At 42.7% G+C, this 27,577-nt stretch overlaps 1 protein-coding gene across 1 annotated transcript; it reads left to right on the top strand.

The window, feature by feature from the left end:
• The first annotated feature begins 686 nt into the window (after positions 1-686).
• TEX26 (testis expressed 26) lies at positions 687-26,793 on the top strand. Its single transcript, XM_068984737.1, has 7 exons — positions 687-747; positions 5,155-5,236; positions 10,878-11,043; positions 13,743-13,893; positions 24,363-24,539; positions 24,709-24,870; positions 26,720-26,793. Exons 1-7 carry the CDS (start codon positions 687-689, stop codon positions 26,791-26,793), a joined length of 873 nt encoding a protein of 290 aa, XP_068840838.1.
• Positions 26,794-27,577: the final 784 nt, after the last annotated feature.

Raw genomic sequence — 27,577 nt, 5'->3', positions numbered from 1 at the left:
GAGACACAGTCCAATCTGCGGGGACAGAAGAACAGTTAAATCAACAAGTACAAAACACGGTTTCTGGTGCCAGGAACATGGCCTGGTGAGGAGAATGGGGTCCCGCACATCCCTGCTCAGTCCTCTTTCCCAGCACACTTTCCACCTTCCCACTGCCCCCTAATTCCTGGGCCGGGGTCACCCGTTTGATAGCATGGAGCTATCTCAGAGACTCTGGCTCTAGTTCCACTGACACACATGACTTGTGATTTTGTCTTCTTGCTCGATACCTACTTCCTTTAGCTCAGAGCCTGCAAGATCCCTGACAACTTAGCCTTCATTCGCTTAAGCTGAAAACTGCGCAAAGAGGAACATCTGCAGTTAAAGTCGGACAATATTACTTTCTTTTCAGTCTAATCCCCTTTTGCTCCTCTCCCCAAATGTACGACAGTGCTCAGGAAAGCTCATTGCATGAATTACACAAATACACAAAAGCAAGGTATCCATGGCACTAGAAACACATCTTTTTACCATCGCACCGTGTCCTCAGCCGGCCTGGTGAAGCGCTCAGTACCTCGGTGCACCGGGGATGAGCTGTCGGGGAGCCTCCTGCGTCTCCATGGCGACGCGTCACAAAACAGCCTCCACCGCAGCACCCAGTCGAGCTGGTGGAAAGCGCCCCGCGACGACGGCCTCTTGGAGCAAGAATGGCAGAGTCTCGGCCGGAAGCTGCGTGCCCTTCTCAATATGGCAACAAGAGACGGCCAAGTAAGCCTGCGGACCCTGCCACCTGGCCCGGCGAGGTTCGGGGGCGGGGTCTCTCCTGGAGCTGGGGTACCCAGGGCGAAGGCTGCCTAGGTCTTCAAGAGGCCGCGCTCTTATGGATGGAACTCAATTTAAATAGAGGCTGGGAATTCAGGGAGAATGAAAGGGCGTTCACGACGTTGCCTCTCCCCAGCCCTTCGCCCTAACTCCTGCCAAACCCCTCCCCAAAACGCTCAGTTGTTTAAACGCCCCGTGAAATGCCCAGGAGGGTACAAGGGAAAGGGGGGACTGACGCCTTTGGGAGAACAAGGCTAAAGACGAAGACGGAACGGTGATGGGGAGCTCTGAAGAGAGCAGACCCAGGGGGAGCCCTGGTCCCAGGCAGGATCTGAGAAACAGCCCAGAAAGCGGGGCAGGGCTGAAGAATGCAGAGACGCGACCCCCAGGCGCATAGGCAGCAGAGGCTGGGAACTAGAGCCGCTGGTGCTCGCTTCTAAGCTTCGCTTCCCTTTGTTTCAAAGGGATTTTGTATCTAACAGAGGCAGTGCTTTTAATGCTAACTCTGCATGCAAATGCCGCGGGTTTACTAACTCAGCTTTTTGTGTCGGTGGAGGGAGAGCCGCTCTAGCCGTGATGCTAGTGGCATGATTACTGTGTAGTCAGCTCCATCCTAGCCTTTCTCATGGCAATAATAACCCACTGCAGCCCTCTAGCTGGGTAATTGTGGTTCCCTGGTGGCTCCAGAGGAGTGGGGATTGTTCAACTGTAAATTCCCGAGGATTGCAGTCTGGGGAGAATGAATGAAATGTATACTTTCATCCCATTCATCCCTTTGTAAATTACAAATAGCAGATGAAAAAATTAATACAAAAATATTTACTTCGCCGAGCTTCTCTGTGGTGTCCAGGCAAACAGGAGAGGCAGAGGAAGGTGAGTGTGTGTGTGGGGGGATGCTCCTCCCCAGCATCTCCCCGTTTGCATTCCCCGTGAATCTCCTCTCCCAATCTAGCCATGCTGTCTTGGTTTCTTTCACTGTCTGCTCTCCCCTCTCTTGTCTGGGAATGTTGCGATCCTCCAAGGTGTATCCCCTTGGTTTACATACTCTATCTGAGTGGCCACATCCTGCCACAGGTCTTCAAGTGCCAATTCGTGGCTCTCTAATCTTTAGCTCATAAACCCCTCCTCAGTCTCAGACCAAAATATTCATCTACCACATGCCTTTGGATGTCATAGGAGAGCCTCAGACTCATGTACAAAATGACACTCCTTGTCCTCCTAGACTCGGAAGTGCAGTGAGGAGGATCCCAGCTGCTCAAAGTAGAGGGGAGGGCACGGACACCTCAAGGGCATCACCAGGTCTCATTGATTCTGCCTCCAAAGTGCCTCTTCCCCCTGGGGGAGTTTGCCCCTTCACACCCAGTCTCAAGTCTCTAACAGCCACTCCGTGCTGCTCCGTCCTCCGTTGCGGGAAGGGCACCCTCCAAAGGGTGGGTCTCATGTGTCACTGCCCAGGTCTGGTCTCAAAATAGGATGAGGTCGATGATGACCACCGTGGGCTGATTGCTATCGGACTATTACTATCAACTGGGCTCTTAAGTGCTGTATTTCTTCCAAGGGCTATCATAAATTAACATGAACGTGTCGCTGTAAACAACCGAAATTTATTTTCTTACATCTTGGAGACCAGAAGTCTGAAATCAAGCTATTGACATGGCTGCACCCCCTCTGGTGGCTTCCGGGGAGAGTCCTGCCTTGAGTCCTCCAGCTTCTGGTGGCTGTTGGCACTCTTGACCTGTGGCCCCATCACTCCAGTCTCAGCCTGCATGCTCACAATGGCCTCCTCAACCTCCCTCTGCCTCTCTCTTATGAGGATGTTGAAATTACATTTAGGGTCCAACAGATAATCCAGGATGTTCCTCACCTCACATCCTTACTTGCATCTGCCAAGAGTGATGGGGCCTAGGTTGGTGTTGCTTGCTTAGAAAAAAACTTCCTGATTTCTCTAAGAGTCAAACTCAGAGCTTCAAATCAGGCTCAGTGATGGTTCTTTAGAGAGCAACACCACCTCACAGTTTCTCCCCACTTACTTGTCTATGCTTGAAATTCTCTCAACAAAGAACATTAATTCTGCAATTGGAATAAAATGCTTTAAAGTGTAAAGTGATTCTCACTAAAGCAGGAGAATCAAAGGATAATGTCATTTCTAGTATGATGGGATCAGAGAGTAGACAGGACTCTGCAAGCAGAGGGACAGAGCATGACAGGCAGGGGCTAAGCCTCTCATTAGACTAGGGGAGCCTCAGATGGAGGTGAAACTCACCAAATGCGAAGGGATCATTTCACCCAGGTGTTAGTGAAATGTAAAAAGCCACAGGTAACTGCCAATATATGAAGGAGCAAATGACCACTGAATTAAAACTTAAAACTATATTCCCAAGTAATTTGGTGGTACTCTGTTGGCAATGAGAGGTTGGGCAGATCAGTTCTAGGGTCTGCCAATGCAGGAGACCTGGGTTTGATATCTGGGTTGGGAAGATCTCCTGGAGGAGGGCATGGCAACCCACTCCAGTATTCTTGCATGGAGAATCCCATGGACAGAGGAGCCTGGCAGGCTATAGTACCTAGGATTGAAAAGAATCAGACACGACTGAGTGACTAGGCACAGCAGTGAATTCTATGTCCACACTCTCCCGGGTCTGCCGGCAGCATTTGCCTTGTAGGCGATCCCTCCCTCCTCCTGGAACCTCTTTTTTCCTTCCGCCATCCACAGCCTCCTGGTTCTCTGCTCATCTCACACTCTTCTCAGCCTCCTTCTCCAGCTGTTCCTCATCTCCCAAACCTCTTGACATTGGGCAAGCCTGGGCTTCAGCCTTAGGACATCAGCTCTTCTAATGACACTCCGTCCCTTGCTGAGCTCACCCACTCTCACAGCTTTAAAGAACATCTGTACCAGGTGGGAGGGGGTTTCATGTTTGGGAACACATGTAAGAATTAAAGATTTTAAAATTTAATTAAAAAAAAAAAAGAAAAAAAAATAAATAAAATATACAAGCAAAAAAAAAAAAAAAAAGAACATCTGTACCATACAATGGATTCCCTGGTGGCTCAGCTGGTAGAGTCTGCCTGCAATGCGGAAGACCCTAGCTCGATCCCTGGGTCAGGAAGATCCACTGGAGAAGGAAATGGCACCCCACTCCTCTTGCCTGGAAAATCCCATGGATGGAGGAGCTACAGTCCATGGGGTCGCAAAGAGTTGGACACAGCTGAGTGACTTCACCATACCATACAATCTTGCCCAGTCATTACAAAGAATGAATTGGTGCTGCACCAGACGAGGGATTTTCATATCATGCTATTAAGTGACAGAAGAGATACACAAAGGTTACTTTGTGTAGGATGAGCCTGTTTTTGTCAAACAAAATAGGACTAAAACCCAATACACTGGGATTTCCCTCTCAGTCCAGTGGTTAAGACTCCACACATCCAAGGCAGGAGGCATGGGTTTGATTCCTGGCCAGGGAACTAGATCCCCCATGCCATGTCATATAGCCAAAAAATTAAAAATAAATAAAGAATAGGGGAAATTTAAAAAACAAAATATTTTACAAACCAGTTTGTTACCGAATTGATATACATATATATCGATCTGTATATGGTTATATCTGCTGGTCTGAAAGTCTGGAAAGAAACAGGCACAACTGTTAACATGGGAGGAGGGATGGGGAGGACAGCATGAGCAGGAAGGAGTAAGGAGAAGGGCTCCAGCAGAGAACCTGACTTGCAGACTATGACCCCCTTTGTGTAAAATCAGTTCATGCATTTATAGATGTATCCAATATGATGCATGAAAAGTCAGACATTAGAACAGTGATAGTGAGTGCATTAAGATGATAGAATTTCAGATGAACTCCCTTTATATTTTTATGTATTGCTCAAATTCTTGAAAACAGCCTATGTGAATTCTCAAGGAAAACAATAATAGACTTATTCAAGTAACTTAAAGGAGGGCTTCCCGGGTGGCTCGGTGGTAAAGTATCTGCCTGCCAGCGTGGCAGACATGGGTTCGGTCCCTGGGTCAGGAAGATCCCCTGGAGATGGAAATGGCAAACTACTCCAGTATTCTTGCCTAGGAAATCCTATGGACAGAGGAGTCTGGCAGGCTACAGTCCATGGGGTCTCAAAGGATCAGACATGGCTAAACACATTTTTATTTAGGGGGGAAACTCAGATGATTGAATTGAGCTTCCCTTCTTCCCTGGTGGAGATCACAAGTTGGCCTTCATTCCTTTAGACTCTACATTACCACTCCAAATGTTTGTCTCTTGCAAAATTGCTTTAAGTATTGAAATAACATTTGATCAAAATATGCTGTCTGCCATATTTAAAACCAGTTTATTGTGCTCTTAGCAGGTGATACCAGTTGGGATCCTTATGCCACCACGATGAGGACTGCATTCACACCTAAGACAGGAACAGCACCTGCTTTATTTTGGTACATCCCTATTCGTGCCAGATTGATGTACACACTTGAACTTGTTCACCTGTCTTGTATTACTCAGAATCCAAAACTGATAAAGAGTAATCAGAGAAGGCTTATAGAAAATGCATTCAGATAAGACCCAATGCACACACAGGTCTCCTCCCAGCGTCAGAGAGGGTTTTCACCTTAAAAGAGTGTCCCAGGCACCTATAGGGAGATTTAGAAATTTAATACATGGATCCTTCATAAAGCCACTGTGTGTCATGCTTTACAACAGAGTCAATATATAGTTAATATAATTGTGCTACCTAAACATGGAGCATGAATTGAGTCCGTTACCTGGTTTATAGGAGGTAGGCAATAACAACTGAATGAATGGACAAGTGAGGTGTTGTTAGCACTTTCACCCAACTGTAGTCTTAGAAGGTTGAACAAGGTCAAGGTCCGCTTACCTTTACCTTCACCCCTCCAACTATTGGTTCCTAAAGCAATATTGCCTTGCAGCTTCTCCCCAGCTCCACCTGAACTGAGGGTGGTGGGAATTTCTCTCCATCAGCTGCCCCTCTAAACTCGTTGGTGGGTGAGCAAGGGTGGGGCTGCCATCTTTCATTGCATCAGTGGTTGATGGGAAATCACCATGGAGGACCCTCCCTTACCCATATTTACCCTGTAGATTGCTTCCAGTGTAGAGGATCTTTTCACCTTAGAAATGCATGTTGTTGAGAAGTCCAATGGAATATTGGCCAGACTGCAGCAGTGCAGTCAGGCAGAAATGGGTTCTGAGCTGAAGCTCAGCTCCCTGTTCTAATTAGCCCTTATTTTCTCTGCTACCTTAGACAAGTAACAAGCCCAGTTTTACTTCTGCTGAAAGTTTTAAGGTTGGCAAAGTGGGAATGATGACTCCTGACTAACATGTTTGTTCTTTTTTTAAAATTTATTATTTTTTTAAAGGCTATATTTTTACTTTATTTTACTTTACAATACTGTATTGGTTTTGCCATGCATTGACATGAATCCACCACGGGTGTACATGCGTTCCCAAACATGAACCCCCCTCCCACCTCCCTCCCCATAACATCTCTCTGGGTCATCACCGTGCACCAGCCCCAAGCATGCTGTATCCTGCGTCAGACATAGACTGGCGTAACATGTTTGTTCTGAGGACAAGTTGAACATACTAGTCTCCTGGCTAGCATGAAGAAGTTACCCCCCCCCCCAGATTTCCGTTCATTTCCCCCCAGCCTAATATTTATGACAGACTTCCAGAAAGCACAGGGCTGCAAGACTCTTGATTTCCAAGTTGCTTGCTATCCCACTGAGTCACATTATGTCCCCTACAGGGAGATTTACCATCTGACAGTAACAGTTGTCTGAAGAGGAAACATTTGGGATGAAAGCCAAAACCAAATGGGTACTTAAGGAGTCTAGATTAGTGGTCTTCAAATTCATGTCTTTTTAAAGTTCACAGGAAAGTTCTCATCATAAATTAAAATAGCTGTAAAACATAAAACTTCCAACCCATCCTGAATATTGACATTTTAAAACAAGACCATTAAATCGTTTCTTTACATATAACCAGTGAGTAATCTAACCATCTTAGCAAATTGATACTCTCTGACCCTTTAAAAAATATATACAAACAAGCTCTTCTTTAATAGATTATTTATTTCATTCTCTTTCCTTCTTGAACTCTTACTCCCAGTCCACTTCCTCCATAGAATTTTACTCTGCTCTAATATATTTTGTGTTTGAAAGCAATTTATTGATCACTCCATTATACCTCTTTGCAACTGTTTCAGTATATTAATTGAAATTAATTTTTAAACATGTTATATGACTCCAAGTATTGAGTTATCACAATTATTTTTAGTACAGAATTGCTGAAAGCAATAAACACATTACAAATTGTTGATAATTACTAAACACACAAAGTAAATTTTTTGGAATTGCATCTTAATGAGATAAATGGGGATGTTTTGTTTTCAATTACTTCATGTCTCCATATTTGAGTGTTATTATTTTTGGAATAAGACCACACTCAGCATCAATTTTTCCTGCTTACTTTTTTTTATTTATAAATGCTCATATTGAGAAGCCTTGTTCTCATAATTAAGTAGATGTGAATGAAAGGAGTTTTAGTGAAGCATTACCATTCAATACTCTGAACTCTTAATGGGTTTTATGGCAAAATCACAGGTGATTTTTAATGATTGATTGGCTGACAGCTTGGTTGGGTACTCCTTCACTTTTATTGAAAGCAAATAATTAGATGATTTGTCATCCAGTTATTGAGTTATTCCCTATCTCATTTTCTGAGACGTGAAAAGGCATGTCTTAACAAATGATTATTAAATTACATCTGTTACTCCTTCACTTGGAAGAAACTTATTTCATATATACTCAAAAAGGACTTGGAAAATAGGAACATTAATTTCAATAAATGTTTTCCAATATAATATTTTTTTTTATCATTACATACTTTAAATCTATTTTTATCCAAATCTTTGAGCTGAAGATTTAACTCATGCAATTTATACTAGGCTTACCTAGCTGGTAAAATCAGTCGTTGTCCAACCAGCAAGTGAAATTAGGTTTACTTCCTGTCAAAATAAAATCTGGCTACACTTATAGTTCAAATAAATGTTAAAATATATTTTGAGAAATATTGTGAAAACTACTGATAAATTATGGAATCCATATTATAGTGAAGATTATTAAAAGTAGACAGGGGACGTGTAAAGTGACTTAAGTCTAATATGATTAATTATATCCAAGTAATAAAAATAATACAGTGAAATGTGTAGCTATATATGTAAGCTACCTTTGAAGTGAGGAGTATGATTAAAAAAAATGAGGTTTCTTAGTTAAATATGTTCTCATGTGTACGGAACTCTGGTGCTTGACTTTGGGAAATAATTAAATAATACCATGCATAAAAATCAGAAACAATTTAATTGATTTCTTTAGATACCAAACAAATATTTACTATGCATTTAATGAAAGGAAAAAGTTATATAGGTTAGCATATAGTTATACATGTAAAATTAATAGTATAATAAGCTAGCATATACTTTCATGTATTAAATATTTTACATAATAAAATAAAATGAGGATTGGCTATATTGAAGTAAATGTTTCATAATACATATGGGTTTAAAAAGTAGATTTAAGTATCTTATTGAATGATGAATAAAAAAAATCTGAAAAAAGATCACAAGATTTTCGTGTACCAGTTTTATACAGTAAATCTTTAAAAATGTGATAGTCTCAGAAAGATTCCAGTTACACTGAAAAGAATCAGCATTGCCATCCTGTACCGTTTCATCTTCACAGAGATGCTCTTTTCTGCTATCGACATATCCTAGGGACTTTTTTAAAAGCTAGAAAAATGCTTACATTTAAAGATGTGAGTGAAAGAGCCATTTTCAGCAATCTATATTCTCTGCTCTCTTAGAAGCTCTCCTTAGAGAGGGATGAACATTTGATAGTTGTTAGGAAAGGGAAAACTAGCTGTTACTCTCAGCCACACCATCTACAGCACACCTACATTCAGGACATCCCCACACAGGCCAGAATACTCTGGTTATAGTCCCACCCTTTACTCTTGACCTAGAACAGCAAGTCCTGGGTAAGTGGGAACTTGGGTTACAAGAGGCTTCCCTGAAAGCACTATAATGAAGTTTCCCTTTGCCAGGCACCCTTCTCACGGTTGGTAGCTTATACCCCGAAGTATAGTGATGAAGAAGAATGCAGGGAGAAAGAGATGGGAGATGCGGGAAAGACCCACATAGATATGCAGATTTGTACTTGGGGAGACACATTAGAAAAGAGTATACGGAGAAATGCAGATGTGCAAATCAATTCCTTTAAAGTAATCTGTGTTGTGTTCCCTTTGCAAAAATCTTCATGTACCTTTGATGACTTCGGTTTGATTTAGGACCACAGTCATGCTTGCATCTGCTCATCTGAATGACAAGTGAAACAGTCCAGCATCCAGATGGATCCCACTTTCCAGATGTTTGGTTTCTTACAAACATAACCTGAATCTAACCCATCCCTCTTTTTTTTTTCTTAAGTCAACATGAAATATTTTAGACATAGAAAAAGAAATATACAGTAAATTCCCAATTATCATCCAGCTATAATAATCAACAACATATGGACATTTTTAATGTATATCCTCCACTTAGCCTTCCCACTCAATAATACTGAAGCAAAATCCAGGCATTGTATCATGTTAATTCTAAATATTTGGGCTTCCCTGGAAGCTCAGATGGTAAGAGTCTGCCTGCAATGCAGGAGACCCAGGTTTGATCCCTGGATCAGGAAGATACCCTGGAGAAGGGAATGGGAACACACTCCAGTATTCTTGTCTAGAGAATCCCAAAGACAGAGGAGCCTGGTGAGCTACAGTCCATGGGGTTGCAGATAGTTGGACACAACTGAGTGACCAACACACACACAGTTCTAAATATGTTTTCATGTCTCTCTGAAAGATAAAGACTCTTTAAAATATGTAACAATACCATTCGGAGAAGGCAATGGCACCCCACTCCAGTACTCTTGCTTGGAAAATCCCATGGGCAGAGGAGCCTGGTGGGCTGCAGTCCATGGGGTCGCTGAGAGTCGGACACGACTGAGCGACTTCACTTTCACTTTTCACTTTCATGCATTGGAGAAGGAAATGGCAACCCACTCCAGTGTTCTTGCCTGGAGAATCCCAGGGACAGAGGAGCCTGGTGGGCTGCCGTCTATGGGGTCGCACAGAGTCGGACATGACTGAAGTGACTTAGCAGCAGCAGCAGCAACAATACCATTATATCACCTAAAAAAGCAATTCCTTAATATCAAATCGCCAATCAGCAATAAAATTTTCCCCAATTGTCTCATAATTTAAAAAAAAATGTTGGCTAGAAATTGAATCCAGACAAGGTCTACACATTGTATTATCTTTATTCACTTAATCAACAGGTTCCTCTACTTTTCTTTCTTTCTTTCTTTCTTTTTTTTAGAATTTCTTTGTCAAAGAAGCAAGTTATTCTTCTGGATTTTTTCTGACTCCACCCTCATCATATCATTTAAAAATATCCTCCTTTTCATGTATTTCCTGTAATCTGATATTCCAAAGACTTCATCTGATTCAGGTTGGGTATTTTGACAAAAATATTTAATAGGTGGTTTTTTGTGTGTATATTCACAGTGGCAACTGCTGATTATTTCATTATTTCAGTAGGGACTTGAAAAGCATTGGTATCTCAATTCTTATATTTCTTCCTTTTATTAACTGGAATACTTTTCATGGAAACTTTTCTTTACCAAGTATCTGGTTACTTGGTAACCAGAACTACTGGTAACCAGAGTTACTCTGAACTACTTGTTTATACAGAAGAGTACTCAGTTCTTACTAAAAAAAATTAATTTAAAAATTTAATGAATTTCAGATTATTCTTTTAAATTTCATATTAGGACTCCCATACTTTTGTTAAGAGCCATCCTAAGATACAGGATTGTTTTGTTTCAGGGAAACCTAGATATTGAATTATTTCTTGCATCAAGCCTTAAGCCAGCCAACCTTTGAAAAATTGTTTGACATGTGTACTGTTGTGAAATTTGTTATGTAAATCTTAGTTTGGTTTCTACTCTTTTCTTGTAGTCAGAAAAGTACCAGAAGGCTAGGATATACATACTCACTTGGTGATCCTATTCCTAATCAAACACAGTACAATGATGAGTATGTCTGGAAACCATATTCTAAAGAGGATTCGATCAATGTTGGGACTTCAAGAGGAATCAAGAACCACAGATCTTACCCTAGTCAGGTAAGATACTATCTACATATCTTTTGACTTTAATATTGTATCCATAATCCATAAGAATGAGAGTTTGGATATACCCCAAAGATCCTTCATCATCTACAGCTATGGTCCTTCTTAGACTATTTTTTGCTCACTTTCTCACAATTATTTCTAACTACTTCTCCCTTACCCCCCTAAATAAAAAATATTTTTTGATTATAGTGGAATTCATGTAGCATAAAATTAACCATTTTCATGTAAACAAATCACTGGCAATTAGTATTCATAATGTTATACAACCACCATCTCTATCACATTTCAAAATATTTTCATAATCCCAAGAGGAAACCCTGTACCCATTAAGAAATTAGTTCCTATTTCTCTCTCCCCTAGTCTCTGGAAACTATCAATATGCTTTCTGTCTCTATGGATGATATTCTATATGTGGAATCATACCATATGTGACCTTTGTGTCTGGCTTCACACTTAGCATTGTTTAAAAACATCATTTTCAAAGTTCACTCACATAGTAGCATCTATCAGCACTTCATTCCTTTTTATGGTTGAATAATATTCTATTGTATGTATATACCACAATTTGTTTATCCATTTATCTATTGATGGACATTTGGGTTGTTGCCACCTTTTGGCTGCAGACTCTGCCTGCAATGCAGGAGACCTCGGTTCGATTCTTGAATCAGGAAGATAGGCTGGAGAAGGGATAGGCTACCCACTCCAGTATTCTTGGGCTTCCCTGATGGCTCAGCTCCTAAACAATCTGCTTGCAATGTGGGAGACCTGGGTTCGATCCCAGGGTTGGGAATATCCCCTGGAGAAGGGAACGGCTACTCACTCCAGTATTTTGGTCTGGAGTATTCCATGGACTACATAGTCCATGGGGTCACAAAGAGTCAGACACAACTGAGTGGCTTTGACCTTTTGGCTATTATGAACAAAATTGCTATGAACAGGCATGTACAAGTATTTGTATTTGGTATATGCATTCTCAACCCATCACAACTTATACTATTTTGATTATCCAGAATGCTCTTCTCTTGTCCGCCAAGGTAACTCATAGGCTTAGTTTCAAAAGAGCCAGCTAGAATTCCTTCTCCACTAAATGAAAGTAGCTGACCTTCTCTCTGTTTTCTAGGTACTATGTACACTTCTCCAATCATAAAAGGCAAAGCTCAATTGTAGCAAAGGATTTCATTTATTGGGTTGCCACATGGCATGGTGCCACCTGGGATGGAACCATCTGGACATGTTCAATGGGTAATAAGGTAGTAGAATTTGATGATCAGGTCAGTAGAATTTAAGGTCAGGATTTGATGACTGAAACGATGTAAAAGACAAGGTGGGCAGTGAATGAAGGATGCTGTTTCTGTTTTTTACTTGGATGGCTGGGTCTGTGCTGATGCTATTTACTGAACTGGAACTTTCAGGAGGACCAGGTTTGGTGCGGAAGAGTTTAGGGGAAATGTGAGCTCAGTTGAAGACATGTTGGGTGAGAATATGTCCAATAGGCAATTGAATGCACAAATCTGTGACTCGAATGGAAAAGGTGAGCTTTAGATGTAGACTTTGGAGTCATTAGAACACACACACACATGCCCCATTTAATTTAGTTCCTCATGGCACCCACATATAATCTATTTACCTCGAGTATTTTCCTTAAGATTTATAATTAATTCCAAATAGTTACAATATTACACTGTATATGTATACATATGACATACACATACATATTGGACAGCATTTATTTTCCCTTTAAGTGTTATTGAAGGTGAAGTGAAGTCGCTCAGTCGTGTCTGACTCTTTGCGACCCCATGGACGGTAACCTACTAGGCTCCGTGGTCTGTGGGATTTTCGAGGCAAGAATACTGGAGTGGGCTGCCATTTCCTTCTCCAAGGGATCTTCCCAAACCAGGGATCAAACCCGGGTCTCCAGCATTGCAGACAGACGCTTTACCATCTAAGCCACTAGGGAAGCGTTATTGAAGGCTCTCAACAAATGGCAACCAGGGTGGCAGGGTTTCCTGTGCTGTCTCAACCAATGAGAGCCAGAGTGGGAGGGTCCTGTGCTATCTTAGCCAATGAGTGTTCCTCTGCCAGCCTGTAGACTCTCCCATCACCTAAGTTGAGGATCTATTGCATTATTTACTCTCCTGAGGCCTCTCTGCAATTTTTGGCCCATCGTTTTGCTTCACATCCCACATTCTATGCATCAGGAAACCTTATTTACCTATAAAATACATTTAGAATATGATCACTTCTCCCAGTCATTTTTTCTTGTCTTCCACATGAAAAGTCAAACAAATGACAAAGCTCCATGTTATAGCTGGGTCAGATGATGGCTCTGCAAGACTCTGCAACTTCAATGTGGTAGCCGGGTGTAAAGAACTCAAAAGAATGTGTATACAAAACCACTTCCCAGTGGCACTAGTGGTAAAGAAACCACCTGCCAATGCAGAAGATGTAAGAGACCTGGGTTTAATCCCTGGGTTGGGAAGATCCCCTGGAAGAGGAAATGGCAACCCACTCTAGTATTCTTGCCTGGAGAATCCTATGGACAGAGGAGCCTGGCGGGCCACAGTCCATGGGGTCACAAAAGTTGGACACGACTGAAGCAACTTAGCACATACATACAAAAACACATGTGTTATTCATTCCATAAGGTGAAACCCTGTGGATTTTCTTGAAAATTGTGTTTGTATCCATAGAACTTCTTTCTCTGGACACTACCTCAATCGACAACCTTATTGAAGAGCTACTTTCCTTGGAAAATTGCTGCATCAATGGAAGAGGTTCAGAGGGCAATAGGAAATCAGTTCATTTCCATCACAAAGAGAGACTTTGTGGACCGATCAAAGGGTAAACGTTCATTTTTCTCCTTTCCCTGGTAAAATGTTAGGCACCAGAGTCTCCATGGTGAGCAACACAGATGCAGTCTCTTCCCTTAAGACACTCACAGTATAGACGTGGAGAGAGGCAATTTTGCAAACAAGAGTTGACCTAGTGAGCACCTATAAAAAGGTGCACGTTGTGGGAAATGCAGGGTGCTGTGGGTGCACAGTAGGACATTCAGCCTAACGCTGGAGGAAGAGGTCAGGAAAGGCTTCTTGGATCCAAAGGACAAGGACGAGCCAGGAGAAGATGATGGGGTCAAGTTAAGCCTGCTGCCTTCAATTATTTACTGCTGGTTTACCATTTTAAAAACACTTATGTTAAAATTCCTTTTATTAAACTGATATGTGCATAGAGTGAAATCTAATAGTTACCTACAGGCTCACAGTGAAATAGCAATTCCCTGACCCCTCCCCCATCTGCTCTTGGTCCTACTCCCACTGACTATCAATTTCCATCCTTTCAACTATTTATTCTTATGGGATCCTCCATATTTTTAAATCATATCCTCACATACTATTTCTGATTCATCAGTCTTAGGCATTATGATTGACTTCAGTTACAGTAACTGAGGATGTTGTCCTCTTTCTCAAGTCCCCTCCATCCATCCTCTCAGTATAATTATATTACAAGTTTGGAGTTACTGCAATTGCTAGTGTTTATAAGATCCAACCAGTCCATTCTGAAGGAGATCAGCCCTGGGTGTTCTTTGGAACGAATGATGCTAAAGCTGAAACTCCAGTACTTTGGCCACCTCATGCGAAGAGTTGACTCATTGGAAAAGACTCTGATGCTGGGAGGGATTGGGGGCAGGAGGAGAAGGGGACGACAGAGGATGAGATGGCTGGATGGCATCACTGACTCGATGGACGTGAGTCTGAGTGAACTCCGGGAGTTGGTGATGGACAGGGAGGCCTGGTGTGCTGTGATTCATGGGGTTGCAAAGAGTCGGACACGTCTGTGTGACTGAACTGAACTGAACAGATATTATAATTATGATCATAGGATATATTATAATTATGTTAGCACTGCTTGGTCTTCCCTGGTGGCTCAGTGGTAAAGAATCCATCTGCCAAAGCAGGAGGCATGAGTTTGATCCCTGAGTCAAGAAAATCCCCTGGAGAAGGAAATGGCAGCCCACTCTAGTATCCTTGCCTGGAAATCCCATGGACAGAGGAGCCTGGCAGACTATAGTCCATGGGGTCACAAAGAGTTGGACACGACTTAGAGACTAAATAGCAGCAACAACAAACGCTGCTGAGCCAAATGATATTTTATGGGTATATTTCCTTTTAGTTCTCTTTTGCTCTTTTTACCATAGTTAATAATTCACTCTTTTCAAATGCTTAGTTTTCTATATGCCTGTCACACTCACTGAATCCACTTTTACCTGGTCCAACATCTCAGTACATCACCTTCTACTGTGCCCGGTGTCCCTGAATCCAGAGCTTCTTAGGTTCAGTTTTGCTCCAAGAGCCTGGCTAGGAAGGGTAATCATGTGACTACCATGAGGTTAAGAGGGTGAACCAGGGGATTCTAACCACTCTGTATCCAAGTTTTGACCAAGATCCCCTGTTTCTGCCCTGAGCCTCCATACCAGCCTTCCACGGAACCAACTCCCTCTGACTTTGAGCCTGCTGGAGTTTTGCTGTGTGGATTAGCTCACATTTTGGTTAACCCCTTTTGCAGTCCCTTCATTTCAGCTTTCTCTACTTTGCTAACTCAATTGCTGCCTCTCTGTTTGGTTTCCATCTTCTAAAAATGTGTTACCCTCTCCATTCTGCTCTCAGTCTGGTCAAGTGTGGGGAGGGAGGAGTCATTTGCGTGGTTACCATCCACTGGGTTTCCTAGGAAGCGCTGCTAATTCTTTTACTTCCAAACCCTTCCAATCTGGTCTCTGCCCCCATCTGGTCACTGAAGCTACTCTTGTCAACGTGCCCAATAACCTGGCAGCATGAAATGTCAGGGGCCGCTTGCTCCTTCTGGAAACCCTCTTCCTTTGATCTTCTGTGACACCACACTCTCCTGGTTTCCCCTACTACTTTGTCTCCTTTTTTTGGTCTTTTTTTTCTACTTGACCTCTAACAGAGTTCCTTAGGGTTCTTGGTTCCTTTATAAAAGCAACTCTCCATCATCCTGAGGATTTCTGCGTTTGTATCTCTTCCTCAAGTCCTTCCCTGGGCCCCTGATTTTGTGTATTGGGGGATCAAGTAGAGGCCTCATTAGGGTTCCAAGTCATCACCTTTTTCTTCCCCTAGCACTGAACTTTGTGTATCATCTACAGACCCCTGCAATTCCATCGCCACATGGCAGCCAGAGGCTCTTTCACAGTCTAAACTGGATCGAATACTTCTGCTGCTTCTTTTCACTGTCTTCCTTTGCACTTTGAATAAAATCCATGTTCCACTTCCTTCTCTTGGTTCACAAGGCCCTGCAAGCCTGGCCCGGCCCTTGCTTTCCTCTTCACTCCGGCCCTCTCATTCACGAGTCTCCAGCCACACGCGCCTTCTTTCAGTTCCCTTAAGGCTGCAAGCTCTTTCCCACCTCCGGTCAGCACTCGGCCTGTCCCCTCTGCCCGAAAGGCGCAGTTTCATTTTGTCACTCTCTTAACTCCAGCTTAAACGCCACCTCGCCTGTGAGACCTTTCCTAGACTTATCTGGAGAGGCCTGCTGTCATCTTGCTTGCCTGTCGCCTTTGCATTCTGCAGTCCTTTGTTGACTGATTCTTGTTTCCTGTTGTGTGTGTTTTACTGTTTCCTCCATGACTCAGCATGACCCCCAAAGCTCTTATTCACTCAGGGCCTAGTACAGCATGTAGCCTCATTCCCTGTAAATATTTGTTGAGTGATGGAGGGCATGTTTGGGAAGTATCCTTTCTGAAGCTGGACGGGAACAGAATCAAAAGACTTCCATACTTGCAGATAAAGGGTCATGGAAAAACATCTGAAATGTCAGCATTCTTAAAAGATGTCTTTGAGCTTCCAGTTAGAGTTGTGCTTTCTGCAAGCACAAATTACCATTTCCCCACGTGTGGATAAATACCCCAGACCTGTCAAGACTCCCTCCTAAATCTCTCACCTCCATCTGCTTCTTTCCCTCCCCATGGCCACTGCCTTAATTCAGGCTATCATCATCTATCTCTTGGATGACCTCTAATCCACTCCCCTCTCTAACTTTGTCTCCTCAAGTCCATGTCCACACTAGGGTCATAGTAAGTTTCCAGATGTGCCAGTTGACATCACTTTCCAGCTTAAAACCCTTCAGTTATATCCCCCTCTCCACCTTTATCCCCAGGATAAAAGCTAAGTGCCTTAAGGTGAGTGCTGTATACTCTGGTCCTTGCCCACCCCCACAGCATCCTCCAGCCCCCACGACTGCCCCTGACCCTCCAGTTTTACAATACCTCCTGTAACCTTGTTCCCTTTGCCCTCTGCCTCTTCTGTGTGAAGACCTCTCCCTCCTTTTATTTTTAGCCTATCTGTCCATGCGTGCTCAGTCGCTCATTTGTGTCTGACCCTTTGCCACCTTATGGACTGTAGCCCTCCAGGCCCTTCTGTCCATGGGATTTCCCAGGCAAGAATACTGGAGTGGGTTGCCATTTCCTCCTGTAGGGGATCTTCCTGACCCAAGGATCAAAGCCATGTCTCCTGCGGCTCTTGCACTGGCAGGCAGTTTCTTTACTACTGAGCCACCCGGAAAGCCCCATCTCTGTCCGTAATTGAAGTCTAAATGTAAACTTCATTTCTCTCCCAGGAGTCTTCTCTGATCCTCCAGATTTGGAGCAGTGCCCCTCCCATGTTTTTATAGCTCCTGTTCTTTCCTCTTCCACAGCATTTATCAAATAATATTGTGATTCCCTTTTATGTATCTTTCTCTAATACTTTAAGCTTCTGAAACACAGAGGCTGTGTCTTGTCTTTGAATCCTCATTATTGAATTAAGGCCAATGAGTAAGAAGCAGTAAATGGGGCTTGTTTGCACATTCAGGCTGGAGAACTTGGCTTTGATGAGTTAGAACAGCAGAACTAGCTTTCACCTGGCTGTAGATTAAGTGCCCACGGTCTTAGTCGTTTTGAACAGTCCTTGCTGTAGATGTACAGGGGCCTTTCTGCAGCCATCGTGGGCAGTGTGTGCTAAGTCGCCTCAGTCATGTCCACCTCGGTGCGACTGCATGGACTGTAACCTGCCAGACTCCTCTGCCCACAGAATTCACCAGACAAGAATACTCAAGTGGGTAGTTATTCCCTTCTCCAGAGGGTCTTCCCCACCTAGGGATCAAACATTATGTGCTGTGCTTAGTTGCTCAGTCATGTCTGACTCTCTGCAATTCCATGGACTATCTCAGAGGGGCGGTTTCTCCCTTTGGGCTATAAGGACTCTGGTCTCACGTTTGTGAAAGTGTGAAAGTGTTAGTCGCTCAGTTGTGTCTGACTCTTTGTGACCCCATGGACTGTAGCCCACCAGACTCCTCTGTCCATAGAATTCTCCAGGTGAGAATACTGAAGTGGGCAGTCATTTCCTTCTCCAGAGGACTTCCTCACCCATGGGTCACAGCTGGGGCTCCCGCACTGCACGTGCATTCTTCACCAACTGAGCCGCCAGGGAAGCCCTGTCACCTTTACCAACTGGAAAAGAAAACCAGTGGGAACTGGTCTCCTGAGGCGCAGGGATAGTCCCTCGGGGTGGGGTTGGCATTGGGTCAGGTCTCCTCTGTTGGGACTTCAACAACATTACGGCTGCACTTCAGCACTCATATGGAGTTCCTCAGATCCTTCTGTGCCAGGAATTTCTCCAAATCATGCTGAAGGAACTCACTTATAGGAAATTTTGCAAAGACTATAAAACCATTAGTTAAGGATTAAGAACTAAGAGTTACTGTAAGCACATATCATGTAGGCAGTCACTAGAGTGTGGTTCAGATTAATTACTAATACATAGTGATTACGTTTCTTTTTTCTCTTTTGTTCACTCAATTTAGTAAATATTTAATGAGGTCTATTATGGTGCTATGTACTAAGGATCAATGAAGACTTACTTTTTCTTCTCAAAGGAACTCAGAGTAAATCCAGAGCCTGATTTTTGTCATTTCTGGGTCTTCATCTCCAGTTGCTCTATATGGACAAGTCTCTCAAGACCCTTCACAGTGTGGATCGCAACCTTCCCCTCCTGCTTCACCCTCAGCTACTGCTCCTCCCTACCCTGCATTCTTCACATTCACGCCAACTAGACTGCATTTGCGGAGAAGGCAATGGCACCCCACTCCAGTACTCTTGCCTGGAAAATCCCATGGACGGAGGAGCCTGGAAGGCTGCAGTCCATGGGGTTGCGAAGAGTCGGACACGACTGAGTGACTTCCCTCTCACTTTTCACTTTCACGCACTGGAGAAGGAAATGGCCACCCACTCCAGTGTTCTTGCCTGGAGAATCCCAGGGACGGGAGAGCCTTGTGGGCTGCCATCTATGGGGTCACACAGAGTTGGACACGACTGAAGTGACTTAGCAGCAGCAGCAGACTGCATTTGATGAATGCACTGTGCATTTTAGCTTCAGTGCTGACCATTTGTCAAAACACACCTTCTGCTGTGTCTGCCTTTCTTTTTTTATTTTTAATTGAAGGATAATTGCTTTATAGTATCGTGTTGGTTTCTACCAAACATCAACATGAATCAGTCATAGTTTTACCCATGTCTCCTCCCACTATATCTGCCTTTTGATTCTTGTCTTCCTTCCACCTCTGGGTTTCTTTTCTTTTTTCTCTTTTTAAAGATTTTTCATGTGGACCATTTTTAAATTCTTTATTGAATTTGTTACAATATTGCTTCTGTTTTTTATGTTTTGATTTCTTTGGCCATGAGGCATGTGGGATCATAGTTTCCTGACTAGGGATTGAACCTGCGCTCCCTGCATTGGAAGGTGAAGCCTTAACCACTGGGCCACCAGAGAAGCCCCTCACTTTGGGCTTCTGTAGCACCTTATCCAAAGCTCTGAGTCAGGGATTCTTAAGCATATGGGAAGCTTGTTCACAGGGTAAGTGCCTGGGTCCCTCCCACAGCTAGAAATTCTCAGTGTCTGGGATGAGGTTCAGCTGGTATATTTTGGCATAACCTTCCTAGGTAATTCTGATGTATTATCTCCATTTGTTACAGTCACAAGATATTACATTCTGTATCTGTGTCTCTTGTTTATCTTTTTCTCATCACACTCATTTGAGGTAGTCTTAAGGTAGAACAATGACTTCATTATCTCTAACTTTGGCACAGAACACGTGTAGGAACTGAAAGCATTTGCTTTTGAGTTGTAGCTAGGAAAAAGGGATAGACATCTGCAACAAATGGGAATTTGTTTATTAACAAAGCTATTAGTAATTCACAAAAACCGAGTTATATAGATGGTACTTACTAGCAACAATACCAGATGGTTGTCCAAAATATCTTAAGGAGTGTCCTGAATTTGGAGCCCTAGAGTTTTCTCTTCTCTATAACCTTGTCTTCTCCTCAGGCAGTTTATGAGGTCATTATGAGAGCCATTGAGTACCCATGTCCTCTCTCCCTGCAACATCTAAATTAAGAGACACCATGTAGTGAAACCCTTTCCCACTGTGCTGTTCTGGACGGAGATCATTCTTTAAAAAATCAATATTAAATTGCTCTTGGGTGCCAGTAGATGACATCACATATTGCTTGATATACAATGTACATTGGAGTCTATTTCAAGAAGACCTATTGAAAAACTGTTTTGGAAGAAGAATCAAGGTTAGTGTCAGTAGTAATTAGCACTGTTGTGACATTGCTCATGATACTCCTATTTTTAATATTTTTGTTCTGATTAAAGCTGGTGTCGTGTGATGTGCCTCTGAACCAACATTTTGTAGCAAGAATTAGGGGTGAGCTCATTCTAAGTAAGATGACGTGATTCTCTCCTTCGTTAATCTGGTAATGCTTGTGGAACTTGGCTTTAGCTAGTGCGTCAGAGGTTTTAATGATCATGTTAGTGAATATTTCTTAGCAGAGTTATTTCCAAAAATATTAAGTTCAGTTCAGTCACTCAGTCGTGTCCGACTCTTTGCGACCCCACGAATCGCAGCACACCAGGCCTCCCTGTCCATCACCAACTCCTGGAGTTCACTCAGACTCACGTCCATTGAGTCAGTGATGCCATCCAGCCATCTCATCCTCTGTCGTCCCCTTCTCCTCCTGCCCACAATCCCTCCCAGCATCAAAGTCTTTTCCAATGAGTCAACTCTTGGCATGAGGTGGCTAAAGTACTGGAGTTTCAGCTTCAGCATCATTCCTTCCAAAGAAATCCCAGGGCTGATCTCCTTCAGAATGGACTGGTTGGATCTCCTTGCAGTCCAAGGGACTCTCAAGAGTCTTCTCCAACACCACAGTTCAAAAGCATCAATTCTTCAGTGCTCAGCTTTCTTCACAGTCCAACTCTCACATCCATACATGACCACAGGAAAAACCATAGCCTTGACTAGACGGACCTTAGTCAGCAAATTATTGTCTCTGCTTTTGAATATGCTGTCTCGGTTGGTCACAACTTTTCTTCCAAGGAGTAAGCGTCTTTTAATTTAATAGCTGCAGTCACCATCTGCAGTGATTTTGGAGCCCAAAAAAATAAAGTCTGACACTGTTTCCACTGTTTCCCCATCTATATCCCATGAAGTGATGGGACCAGATGCCATGATCTTCGTTTTCTGAATGTTGAGCTTTAAGCCAACTTTTTCACTCTCCTCTTTCACTTTCATCAAAAGGTTCTTTAGTTCTTCTTCACTTTCTGCCATAAGGGTGGTGTCATCTGCATATCTGAGGAGATTGATATTTCTCCCGGCAATCTTGATTCCAGCTTGTGCTTCCTCCAGCCCAGCATTTCTCATGATGTACTCTGCATAGAAGTTAAATAAGCAGGGTGACAATATACAGCCTTGATGTACTTTCTATTTGGAACCAGTCTGTTGTTCCATATCCAGTTCTAACTGTTGCTTCCTGACCTGCATATAGGTTTCTCGAGAGGCAGGTCAGGTGGTCTCGTATTCCCATCTCTTTCAGAATTTCCACAGTTTATTGTGATCCAGACACCCAAAGGCTTTGGCATAATCAATAAAGCAGAAATAGATGTTTTTCTGGAACTCTCTTGCTTTTTCGATGATCCAGCAGATGTTGGCAATTTGATCTCTGGTTCCTCTGCCTTTTCTAAAACCAGCTTGAACATCTGGAAGTTCACGGTTCATGTATTGCTGAAGCCTGGCTTGGAGAATTTTGAGCATTACTTTACTAGCGCGTGCTGCTGCTGCTGCTGCTGCTGTCGCTTCAGTCATGTCCGACTCTGTGCGACCCCCTAGATGGCAGCCCGCCAGGCTCCCCCGTCCCTGGGATTCTCCAGGCAAGAACACTGGAGTGGGTTGCCATTTCCTTCTCCAATGCACGAAAGTGAAAAGTCTAAGTGAAGTTGCTCAGTCGTGTCCGACCCTCAGCGACCCCATAGGTGACTGCAGCCTACCAGGCTTCTCCATCCATGGGATTTTCCAGGCAAGAGTACTGGAGTGGGGTGCCATTGCCTTCTTCTACTAACGTGTGAGATGAGTGTAATTGTGCTGTAGTTTGAGCATTCTTTGGCATTGGCTTTCTTTGGGATTGGAATGAAAACTGACCTTTTCCAGTCCTGTGGCCACTGCCGAGTTTTCCAAATTTGCTGGCATATTGAGTGCATCACTTTCACAGCATCATCTTTTAGGATTTGAAATAGCTCAACTGGAATTCCGTCACCTCCACTAGCTTTGTTGTAGTGATGCTTTCTAAGGCCCACTTGACTTCACTTTCCAGGATGTCTGGGTCTAGGTGAGTGATCACACCATCATGGTTATCTGGGTCGTGAAGATCTTTTTTGTATAGTGCTTCTGTGTATTCTTGCCACCTCTTCTTAATATCTTCTGCTTCTGTTAGGTCCATACCATTTCTGTCCTTTATCGAGCCCATCTTTGTATGAAATATTTCCCTGGTGTCTCTAATTTTCTTGAAGAGATCTCTAGTCTTTCCCATTCTGTTGTTTTCCTCTATTTCTTTGCATTGATCTCTGAGGAAGGCTTTCTTATCTCTTCTTGCTATTCTTTGGAACTCTGCATTCAGATGCTTATATCTTTCATTTTCTCCTTTGCTTTTTACTTCTTTTTTACTTTCTTTTCTTACTTCTTCTATTTGTAAGACTTCCATGGTGGCTCAGACTGTAAAGCATCTGCCTACAATGTGGGAGACCCGGGTTCAATCCCTGGGTCGGGAAGATCTCCTGGAGAAGGGAATGGCAACCCACTCCAGTATTCTTGCCTCCCCCCACCAAAACACAGGCTCAAAGAAATAATATTATTATGACCCACTAATAACAATGATCTCAGGGGCTTCCCTGGTGGTGCAGAGGTTAAAGCGTCTGCCTGCAATGTGGGAGACCTGGGTTCAATCCCTGGGTTGGGAAGATCCCCTGGAGAAGGAAACAGCAACCCACTCCAGTATTCTTGCCTGGAGAATCCCATGGATGGAGGAGCCTGGCGGCTACAGTCCACGGGGTTGCAAAGAGTTGGACACGACTGAGCGACTTCACTTTCACTTTCAATAACAATGATCTGGCCTAACCATCCATCAGTAAGGTCCTTTTTCAAGTGGTTCTTTTCCAGGTAATGGGGATGATGTGTACTGCCCATCTAAGGTTGCTGGATTGGGCAAATAAAAATACAAGATGCTCAATTAAAACTGAATAATGATATTGCATTAGTGGCTCAGTTGTGTCCGACTCTTTGCAATCCAATGGATTGAAACCTGCCAGGCTCCTCTGTCTATAGGGTTTCCCAGGCAAGGATACTGCATTTGCAGACAGATTCTTTACCATTTGAGCTACCAGGGAAGTCCTAATAACAGGTAAAAAATGAGTGCTTATACAGATACAAAAAATTATTCATTATCTGAAATTCAAATTTAACTCCACATTTCCATTGCAAGGGCCTTGTGCAGCAACCAAAACAGCAACTACAACAAATTTAACTGAATTCCTATATGTTATATGGCAGCCATAGCCCTATCTAAAATACCTCACTCTGCTTCCTAACCCCAGCCCCAGGGCCTAGGCAGGACTACTGGAGTGAGGCGTGCTTTCTGAGTCCATGAAGCAGAAACAAAAGAACACTCCTGACTGATGAACTGTATATTCATTAGAAACTACTTCTGATCATTTTAGCCTATGCTTCCTGTGCCTGATAAAGCAGAAAATTATTTCTTGGTTGAAATGTCCATAAAAAGTACATTGACCATATCTCTAAATGCAAGAGAGGGTTCTGAATGTGATACATTGGAAGCTACTGCCAGAAGCAAAATGGAATGAAAATATGATGCTATTTAGAGATACCTTACAAGGAGTAATTATTGCCTTCCATTTGTACCTCCACCCCAGATCAGAAGAATAAACAGCATTCTCAGATGTTTCTAGAATGGAAAAAGTTAGTTCCCCGACCAGCAGACACAGAATTCCGACGGAATTACCAAGTTCCAGCTAAAATTCCTGAGTTACAGGATTTTAGTTTCAAATATGGATGCTACTCGAGCCTACCCATTGCTTCTCAAGGTCTAGGTGAGTACACCTGTAGCTTTTTAAAACAATTTTGTAGACTGTTCCTATTCTGAGATTCCTCAATACATTCCACAACACATTTGTGGGACCTGGCGAGTCCCACAAATAGAGGCTGGGATTCTCTGCTCAGTGACAGCTTCTTGCCTTTCCTTCCCTTGTGTGTCTCTAGTCCCTTCGGTGCTGTACAGCCACATGAGGAGCCAAGAGCGCATGAAGAAGCAGTCCGTCTACCAAAGTGACTATGGGAAAGCCTATCTGGATTTCTTGACAATTCTGAACTCATTCAGCCCCTCTCAAGTCGCAGAGTACCTTCAGGGTGTTTCCTACAAAGGTAAAATGAGGTCTCAAGTTACTATTTGATAAATTACAGATCATAATAATACATGGCTTTCCACCAAATAGAAACTTTCCCAACTTCTAGCCCCTGGTGTTCAATATATATGTATGTGAATACAAAAAGGTGGCACAGTGGTAAAGAATCCACCTGCCATTGCAGAAGATGCAAGAGACGCAGGTTCAATCCCTTGGTCAGAAAGATCCCCTGGAGGAGGGCATGGCAGCCCACTCCAGTGTTCTTGTCTGGAGAATCCCATGGACAGAAGAGCCTGGAGAGCTACAGTCAACGGGGTCACAAAGTGCCAGACCCGACTGAACACGCATGCAACATACAAAGTTTTGTGTAAACCTCAACCCATTGAAAATAAATTTTTCTTCAAAGAGGCCCCAGTGAATATATCCCCACTTATTAAAAAGAAAACATCTAGCTTTTCACTTACTTCTGATCTCACTTTGCTGTGGTTGAGCTGCTCCAGGGCGACTTCTCTTTTTCTTATGGTTAATTGATTTCTCCAGTGGAAGTCTGTACTCTCTCACAGCTTTGTTTTAGTTTGTGTAATCTTTATTTCCTGTTTGGTGGGTTTTTTTTGTGTGTGTGTGTGACGGTCTTCTTGCGGTACATGCAAATCTTCATGTATCTCATCCACAAAGAGATAAATGTCATTCAGGACTGGTTGGGTCACTTTCTAGGACACATATTCCTATATCACAGAACTAACATGTCATGTACATTATAAAACATTCAAAGTTAAATGTGAGATCACAAAAACAAATGCAAACTTAGGTGGAGAGTAACTCAGGCACGCACGCACGCACACGCATGCACACACACACACACATGCACACATGCCCACACACATGCACACAAACATGCACACACAGGCACACATGCACACACGCACACGTGTGCGCACACACATGCACACACGCGCACATGCACACACACGCACGCACACACACACACGCACACACACACACCCTGATCTCTAGCCCTCGGGTGGCATTTGTCACACTGAGCACAAGGACAGGCAGCATCACTTGCATTCTTCCTTTCTCTTAGTTTTGGCTGCACAGATGGTAATTTCTAGGAGTGACAAAGCTTTATAGCTCCACCATGTACAATTTAAAAATATGTGATTGGTATTAGGGGACCATAGATGTTCATAACCAGGCAAGACTCCTTCAATTTCCAGATGAGGAAATGGAGGCTGGGGAGAGAGGTCAGTTATCACTCAAAGACTGGTGGGCAGAAAAGCAACCCTGGCTTTCATGAAACTTTTGGAACAATAGTCTCTATTGTTTTGGTTATCATCGCATCACGCAGAGCAAGCACTGTCTGGGTGCTTCACATATAGCACTCTTCATCCATTCCAACAACTGTGCTAGGTAAGTATCGGTACCGTGATTCAGAGATGAGGTAGCGGATAAAGAGAGATGACAGATGTGTGCTCAGTCGTGTCTGATTCTTTGCAACCCCATGGACCGTAACCTGCCAGACTCCTCTGTCCAGGGAAGTTTCCAGGCAAGACTACTAGAGCGGCTGCACAGAACAAAAGCCTAAGTCTATTTCCTTCCACAATCCACGCTCTTTCCAGGAAGTCTCGCTGATCCCTTGAATATTGTTTGCTCTTTTTAGTCAATAATTACATTCAAGAGATATTGACTATTGAAGAGTCTTTTTAGCTATTAGACATAACAGCTTTGATTATCATGATTCTTTTGGTCTCATTGAATTCATATTTAGAGTACTATTGTCAGTAGAAATTGTCACTTAGAAATTTCTCTATTTAGCCCTGAAAGAGTTAAGTGGAAAATTTCATCCTGTTTTTCTTCATAATTTTCAGAAAGGCAGATTCTTGATCGATTTATTCGCTCTTACTGTGATGTGGGCCAAAGGATGGATAAAAAAGAAAAATAGTTCAAATGAAGAACATCTGAAAGTAACTGAGTTCTTTTCTCAATAATCAAGAAAAAATAAGATCCAAATTGTTCTGAATTATAATTTTATCATGACTTGGTGTAATTTTGTTTGTTTTATTTTTAAACAATAAAATCATTTAAGGCTGAAAACCATCCCTTGCCTCCCAATCTATTCCTACCCAATTTTAACTGTATCCAGTGGGTTTTGATATAATGTTTTTTCACCATTCTCTTTTGGATACTTACTTTGTGTCTTCAATTCTGGTTTCCTCTTTGAACTAGGAATTATATGGAAGAGGTTTCTTAATTTTTCAATAATTAGGGGATTAAAAATTCAAACAAATCTCTGCTTTTGGAAAATTAGCAAACATTTTTTTATGCCAAGTATAAGAATGATTTGTGTATTACATGAATAGCAGAAGAAAAAAATGTATAGTTAATTGTACTTTTAAGCCACTTCTTTGTCTTAATTGTATATTTTAACTGTCATATTCTGAGGCAAAAATATTAAAACCATTCCACAATAGAAGTGTTTTCATCAATGTCTCCTAGTATTTCTGGGATTTTTGCTACATATTTTTGGCTCCTATGTTGTTTCTCAGTGCTTATGACTTACACAGAGCTTCTTCATTTTCTTATCACATGTTATTCTTCTTTGACCATGTTAATGGTTTTGACCTTGAATTATGTTTTAATTTATATTCATGTTGCCATTCATGCTGGGTTTGTTTTTTCTGTGCATTTACTTAATTCGAAATTTCTCTCTGTCTCCTTTTTTTTTT

This window comes from Capricornis sumatraensis, chromosome 12, assembly GCF_032405125.1.
Source record: "Capricornis sumatraensis isolate serow.1 chromosome 12, serow.2, whole genome shotgun sequence".
In the NCBI taxonomy this organism is placed as follows: domain Eukaryota; kingdom Metazoa; phylum Chordata; class Mammalia; order Artiodactyla; family Bovidae; genus Capricornis; species Capricornis sumatraensis.
This window is presented reverse-complemented; position numbering and strand designations above follow the sequence as displayed.

Coding starts and splice junctions, on each gene's coding strand:
- TEX26 (XM_068984737.1), top strand. CDS start 687: ATGGCAGAGTCTCGGCCGGAAGCTGCGTGCCCTTCTCAATATGGCAAC. Junction 748..5,154: donor TGGCAACAAGAGACGGCCAA/GTAAGCCTGCGG, acceptor TGCTCTTAGCAG/GTGATACCAGTTGGGATCCT. Junction 13,894..24,362: donor CTTTGTGGACCGATCAAAGG/GTAAACGTTCAT, acceptor CCTCCACCCCAG/ATCAGAAGAATAAACAGCAT.